Below are 7409 nucleotides of genomic sequence, written 5' to 3' on the forward strand. Positions count from 1 at the left end.
CAAATAAGAACTGATGCAACAAAAGGCAACAACAACAAAAAATTCCTTTCTGACCCTGAAGAGGCCGAGACGGGTGAACCTATAGCTGAGAAATGGTTCGATCCCCCTGCAGGGTGAAGCACAACAGAGGAGGAAAAGGGACACACAGGACAGAAAGACATGCAGCCGTAACAGGTTTAATAAACCAAACAAGCAAAGTCAGCCTTTTTTCTTCTGAGGTTTTATTTATGAAAACCACTGAACACGACAGTTTGCTGAGACACAAACACAAAAAGTGTTCTGGTAAATGTGGTCATACGGGGCGTCACTTGGCGTGCAGTGCAAAAATGTCAAACATGACAACAAAAACACGTCCTTGTCACATGAGATAAAGGTTCACTTGAGGTTCTGTTGTTGAACACATGTCAGTTCTCAGATACTTATTTCCCCTGTCGGTCATATTTCCTGGTCCTGACCCAAGCTAACCCACAGAGGAAATAATTCTGTTGTTCTCAGGCTGCACTATTTTTAACAAGATAGCACAAAAGGGAGTCACACTGTAACAAAGCCAAACAGTGCATAAAGTGCAAAGGCACAGCTCTTTCACTTCTTCTGAACAAAGTTTTGCATTTACAGACTTCTGTGGAATAGCTGGAATTTATTGTAAATAAATGAAGGAAATCACAAACAGGAACAAGTTAACGGTGCAATGGTCATAATATCAGCACCTAAGGGCGCGGTCACACTGGCCATGAGACTCAAATTGGACTGACAGATAAAGGTGGGTATGGGGGGGGGGGGGGGGGGGGGCAGGAGGTCTATAGATGTGTGTCGAGCAATGGGTCTGTGGCTTTGGTGTTCCATCTGTCAACACGCCACGGAGCCTGACGCAAGCTAGCAGAGGAAGGGGGACTGGCACGGAGCAGAACAAGGCTCTCGGCAGACAATTGGAGCAGGAAGCGAGGAAGGAAAGGGGGCTTTCACCCGGAGGAAGACTGGCAAACTCGTTGGGATTGTGACAAGACAGCCACACAGTAGCTGCAGAGACCACCCATTGTAAGAGCATCAAACACACACATGCACTTAAAGAGAGAGAGAGAGAGAGAGAGAGAGATACAGAGGAACACAGGCAGGCTGAAACCTTTATAGGGTTGTAGGCTGTCTATGTCTAAAAGGATTTAAACAAACTAAAGTAACACAGGGGGATTTCAATTATTTCTTTTGTTTCATTAGCTTCCTGTTCGTAAGAAGGGGAAAGAAGAATTTGATAATCCTCGTTTCCTCTTTTTGAAATAGTGTATTTATTCACAGCTGTGCAGTATTAATCCTCACATCTCCTGCAGTCACAGAGCATAAGGACACAAGACGAAGGTAAGAATCAATCACTGTAAATCTTCTAGATTAAATACAAGTCTGAGCGGAGCAAAGTTTGTCCAAGAAGTAAACTCATTTTAGTTTTCTCAGCAAAACGGACGAAAGGTTGCCAGTAATGTAAAGCTTGGTTGCCATAGCACCTGCGTCAGGGCTCAGTGTTATTCAAAGCAGCTAGGTTTTCAATGTAAAGGCAGCACAACAGGCAGATATACTGTCAGACATGCAGGAGGAGAATTCAGAACGAACGGATGGAAGAGTTTGTTTGTTTGATGCATTCAGAGGTGTACCCATGCAAACCCACTGCTCCACTAAATAAGAAGTCCAACCATATATTACTGAATCTTCATCTCAAGCTGCAGAAACAGAGCCATTACACTTTATAAACGTTTTAATTCAAGAAAAGTATTTTTATGCTCCAGCAGAAGTGGTCGCAATTTATTGAGATTTGACATGAAGGTATTTTAATCTTCAGAAAAAATAATAACAGAGCAAATCACCTACTGACCAAATAGAGCAGCCATCATTCTAGGTCCTGTAAAAAAACAAAAACGGAATGCCGTTTTTATACTTAATTTATGTGTATGATTTAGGCTACTTAAAATATTGAGTATATTATGCTCCTCTCCCTCTCTCTACGACATTGTTTTTTTTTTTGTGGGTCAGTGGTAAAGTCGGTCGTCTCTCAAGTGTCGAGGGTTTGATCCCCAGCTCCTACAGCCACATGTCCTTGGGCAAGACACTTAATCCAGCTGCTTCGTCAGTGGCGTATGAATGTGTGTGAATGGGATAAATTACTTCTGATTGTCACTTTACATAGCAGCGTCTGCCATCAGGGTGTGAATGTGTACGTGTGACATGCTGTGTAAAAGCGCTTTGAGTAGTCAGAAGACTGGAAAAGCATCCTTTTACGATTTGCTGCTAACCTGTTTGATACTTATTTTGTGCAGTTAATGTTCATTAACTCACTGTACAATAACTGAACAGCCTTATTAGAACTTCTCTATCTCGACTATTAATGAGTAAATTATCTCTCCATTCAAATATTGCACAATTACATTTGTATATACATATAACTAGAGGTATACTTTCTTTTGAATAGATTTTGGTGTATTTATTGTGCTGTACGGCACTGCTGCTTCCAAAAAAAAGTTTTGATGTATTATTTTATGCATGAGAAAGAAGTGCCTGTTCAGTCATATTTTATCCTTATGTCCTACCTTTCTCATCCCTCTTAAGATCCACCAAAGATCAGAAAAATGAACACCAGCCTGTCAAACACTTCCATCAAGTGTGTTCGGGACACCAGTGTGACGGCTGTGGTCTTCCCCTGCCTGTACAGCGTCCTCTTTGTAGTCGCCCTGATACTGAACTCTCTGGCTGCATGGATCTTCTTCAACATCCCCAGCACCTCAACATTTGTGGTCTTTCTAAAAAATGTGGTAAGACAAAAGGAGCTTTTTTTTTTTAATCTTGTTGCTTGTGCAAAACAACAAGGACTAATCTTCCCTTTTTTTTAGGTGGTGGCTGATTTGCTGATGACCCTGACCATCCCTCTGAGAGTCTTGAGTGATGCAGGCGTGGGCTCCTGGAGACTACGTGCCTTCCACTGCCGGTACTCTGCCGTCCTCTTCTACATCACTATGTACATCAGCATCCTCCTGCTGGGCCTCATCAGTCTGGACCGCTACCTGAAGATAGTCAAGCCGTTTGGGAAGAGCCCTCTGCAGCGGGTCCGTGTTGGTCAAGTGCTGAGCGCGGTTATCTGGGTGGTGATGCTTTCTCTGGCGCTGCCCAATGTCATCCTAAGCGACCAGCCGGCCCGGATTACTGGGGGCCGACTGAAGTGCACCTCCATGAAGAGCAGAGCCGGCCTGCTGTGGCACGAGGGATTCAACTACTTCTGTCAGGTAGATTTGAAGGCGTAGTTTGACAATACAGTTATTCACTCTCTTGGCAAGAGATCGTCACTAATGTCATGTAATCCATCCATGTGAGACAAATATGAACAAGTGCCAATAACTGGTGGGTTACTATTTAGACTGGAAACATGGTCAGCAGCATAGGGCCTGACACTGTGAAATACATAACAAAATCAGTCTGGAAAAATTGTTTTTAACAGACATGGCAACTAAAGGGCAGACATTTGTATAAAAACTGCTTTGCTTGAAGATAAAATAATTAAAGTAGTTGTGCCTAAATGTCTTATCAGTCTCAGAAATAATGGCAGAAAAAAATCAAATACAAGTAATGTAAAAAAAAAAAAAAAACTGGGTGCTGAATCCAGAATAAATGTTTAAATGTTCAGCGTGTTACAGGCCATTTTCTCAAACATACACAGGTAGGACTAATTTATACTTGTCCAAAATAGGTACTTCTCCATCCCAGCATAGGTAGTCTCCACCATAGGTCTTTCAGCACCAGAGTAGTAAATTAAAAAAATAAAAATTTACATTTTAACTTTGCATGAATTAAATCCTTGACGATGACAAACACATAACATATTACACAAAGAGCGTAAAATATGCTAGTGTATGGATTCTGTTATTGGACAAAGACAGGCAAACAGTTTCCAGAACCGTGATTGTGCCATCAACTGTTTTGCTCTTAACTGCCTCAAAGAAAGCTTACCAAATGCCTTGCAAGAGGTAATGCAGTGGTTTATGCTTTTACATAATGGTTGCCATGCTAACACAGCCACCTGACCTTTGCATTTCCTAACTACTACTTAACTGTGTCATGAGAAAATCTGTGAGAAGTTCCCTTCTTGCTAAATGCTGTGGTCTGTACTTTACAGGTTGTTTTCTGGGGCACGCTGGCCTTGATGGTGGTTTGCTACACCTTCATAAGCAAGAAGGTTTATGAGTCCTACAAAGCCTCCAAGAGCAAATGTCAAGCGACAAGCCGCAGAACCAAGGCAAAGGTGTTTGTAGTGGTGGGGGTGTTTTTCATCTGCTTTGCCCCATTTCACTTTGCACGCGTGCCCTACACTCTGACCCAGACGGGCAGCATGGCAAGTCACTGCCGGGCGCAGAACGCACTCTACATCGCCAAGGAAACCACTCTGTGGCTGTCAGCCACTAATGTGTGCCTGGACCCGCTCATCTATGTGTTCCTGTGTAGGGTTTTCAGGAAAAAACTGACAGCCGCACTGTGTCACAAGCCGCTCCACAAAGCTACCATGGAGTCTCCCACAGTGACGTCAACCCAGCTGGAGATGTCACACATAGCCCAAAGTAACTGACCAGGATGCAACAGGAACACATGGGACAATGTACAAAGGGACATGATTAATTACTGTAACTGTGTAGGCGGCGGGAGGCCAAAAGAAGGTGTATTACTTGGATAAATATATATTTTTTAAAGGCAAAGGTTGTAAATATTTTAATGCAAGAGTACAAAGTAGTTATGCCAACCATGAGAAGTGTTTTTGATAAGAGTACTTAACCAAGCACTTTTGTTTGCTTAGTCATCCAACACATTTCCTTTCTATCATGTTTTACTTCCTCTGCTCTAATCTCCTCCAGACTGCACTTTCCCTTCACCGAACATTGGCCAAAGGGTGAACATGTTGAGCATGTAATCGGTCTCCAATGATCGCTCGGCGAAACCACGGACTGAACCATTACACGAGCAGGGGGAACATAACTGCAATAGGCACAGCTTAAAGCTATAACTACTGTGTATAAAGAACAATAGTATTATCGTAATAAAATTAATATTTTAGATACTAAATCTGCATGATGTTTGACTTCATTCAATCTTAGAAACAGAGGTCAACCAAGCTTTGTCACCGGATTAACTGTTTGTCTTTCTTTAACTGGTTGAGTTCATGTGAACGAAGAAGCAAAAGCCTCGGTCAAATGGCAGCAATCTTTGTGACAAAAAGCAGCCAACTATAGTGGAGGATAAAAGCACCTGAACACACCTCCTCCACCTCGGACGCTCAGACATCGATGGTGATATGATTCAGAGCGAACATCCTCACGTATATGTTATAACACCATCACCACCATTTTCTTTTAATAGAGGTGGCTGCGTGTGGCTCATGCTGTCTATCTAGTTTAGATTATAAAGAATACATTTTCTTATTGGCTATCTGAGGAACTTGTGATCATATTGAGCAAAATGAAATACAGACTGATAATCTATGCTGGAGGTTATTTTTTCAATCAAACCCAAATGTAAGCCTGATCTTCTAACGCCGCAACATTCTGGAAGTAGACTTTTACAATATTGCACTAGCATCATTGCCTCACATTTCTTGCATTGAACCATAGAATGTAAATTTAAACAGTCCATGCATTGAACAAGCGGCAAAAAAAAAACTGGAATAAATTGACTTTTTTCAACATTGGCACAGCAGGATATTCACAAACTGGTTGTGCAGGATTAATGTCACCTCCCACCTGATTTACAATGGTGTCTGCATGTGGGTCTGATTAATGTAATAATGAAATATGATCTCCCTCCACCTAACCCTCTGTCTGCTATGACAGAGGCTTATATTTGGGCAGGAAATTAATGAGCTTCACGACGGTCGGAGCGGCTACTGCAGCCGGGGGAACGACCGTTCGTCACCCTCAGATTAAATCCTCTGACAGATGACCCTGCAGTGGTGAATTATAGGAAATTCTAAATGACGTTCATGGAAATTAAATAAACCCTGGAGATAGTGTTGCCAAGCAGCATATGCACAGACACAAGTTTGGGACAGAAAGGAGCAGGATAAATGTGGGGCGGGGACTGACAGTTTTATATGAAGGAAGTGTGTTAAAGGTTTACAGAAACAAGATGATACTGCTCACATGGCATTATCAGTGATGCAAATCAGAGGTTTCAAAAACTGTTACATCTAGACACCAGAGGAATGGCTTTAAAGCAGCTTAGAGCTTACTTAAGCAGTAGGTGCAAATGCTATTAAGAGATTCATTCATTTGTTCAAACAGGGAGGAAAAAAATGCACTCTTCTTCAACTTACACAAAGTTCACTCAACACATAAGCTTAGCAAAACTCAAAAACATCCAGGCTAAAATGTAGCCACAGCTTTTTGATTCACGTGGGCATCAAAAAACGAGACCGCCAAGACTGTTGACTGCAATGGGCGAAGCTCATTGACGCCCTATATCCCATAAGGCAGTGGTTCCCACACTTGTTCTGTCAGGCCCCCCTTCAGATGACAATACTTCAAGCCCCCCACCCCTCACCACACACATCAACACATAAACATCTATACTTATCACACTGTCATGCCCTTTGCCAACGAATTACAAAATTCCTTTATTTTTGGAATTCATTTCAAACTTGGTCTGCAAAGAGTACAGAAGACAACGTTTCAAGATGTAACAGCAGTCAATGCTTTATGTAGGTGTTTTTAAACCTGACTCTGAAGATGAATAACTCCCTTTGAATAAAAAAGTTGATGAAAATCTTTGGGGAATCACTTCCGTAAGGGGTGAAGAGGAATAAGTAAGTAAGTAAGTATAAAAAGGGAGAAGCAATTCTTTGAATAACTCACTAAAATCTGTAATGATTAAGGCCGGCCACCAGGGGGAGTGTAAATTATTTTTCCTAGAGTCTAAGCTCAAAATACAATTTTAAATACAAAAAAAAACAGTAAATGCGAGAGTTTTGTGAATGTATATTGTCAGTGTATTAATAATAATATATCGTCAATAAGCAACATATTTTAATGATATTGTCAAGGACCATTTGTTTTTTATCTGGACCTTTATATTATTTGTATTTTCCATTAATTATGCATAGCACTCTTGTACCAAGGATGCAAGACAAAAAGAAAAAACGATCAAAATAGATTCAGCAGAACTATTAGAGCAAAACGAGATTCTGTTGGGCAATGCATGGCGAGCACAGTTACATTGGTACAAAACAAAACTCTAAACAAAAGAAGTAAACAATTACACACGTCAAATTCACCACAAAAAAAGCATCTGTGGATTAACCCCATTCTTAAGAGGTGAGCGAAACTGACTTCTGCACTGACTAGAATTGAATATTGATGAATATTTTAGACTCACCTGAAAAGAGCATTGCACAA

At 41.3% G+C, this 7409-nt stretch overlaps 1 protein-coding gene across 3 annotated transcripts; it reads left to right on the forward strand.

The window, feature by feature from the left end:
• Positions 1-763: 763 nt before the first annotated feature.
• Positions 764-5085, forward strand: LOC132980574 (P2Y purinoceptor 13-like). Of its 3 annotated transcripts, XM_061046773.1 has the most exons (5): positions 765-1035; positions 1291-1350; positions 2571-2792; positions 2871-3260; positions 4148-5085. In XM_061046773.1, exons 3-5 carry the CDS (start codon positions 2610-2612, stop codon positions 4592-4594), a joined length of 1020 nt encoding a protein of 339 aa, XP_060902756.1. In that variant the 5' UTR covers positions 765-1035; positions 1291-1350; positions 2571-2609; the 3' UTR covers positions 4595-5085. The 3 variants fall into 3 exon arrangements, with proteins under 3 accessions (XP_060902757.1, XP_060902756.1, XP_060902755.1); XM_061046774.1 differs by lacking the exon at positions 1291-1350 and having other exon boundaries at positions 764-1035; positions 2590-2792; XM_061046772.1 differs by lacking the exon at positions 765-1035 and having other exon boundaries at positions 1063-1350; positions 2590-2792.
• Positions 5086-7409: the final 2324 nt, after the last annotated feature.

The sequence above is a fragment of the Labrus mixtus genome, chromosome 9 (genome assembly GCF_963584025.1).
Source record: "Labrus mixtus chromosome 9, fLabMix1.1, whole genome shotgun sequence".
NCBI classification, from domain to species: domain Eukaryota; kingdom Metazoa; phylum Chordata; class Actinopteri; order Labriformes; family Labridae; genus Labrus; species Labrus mixtus.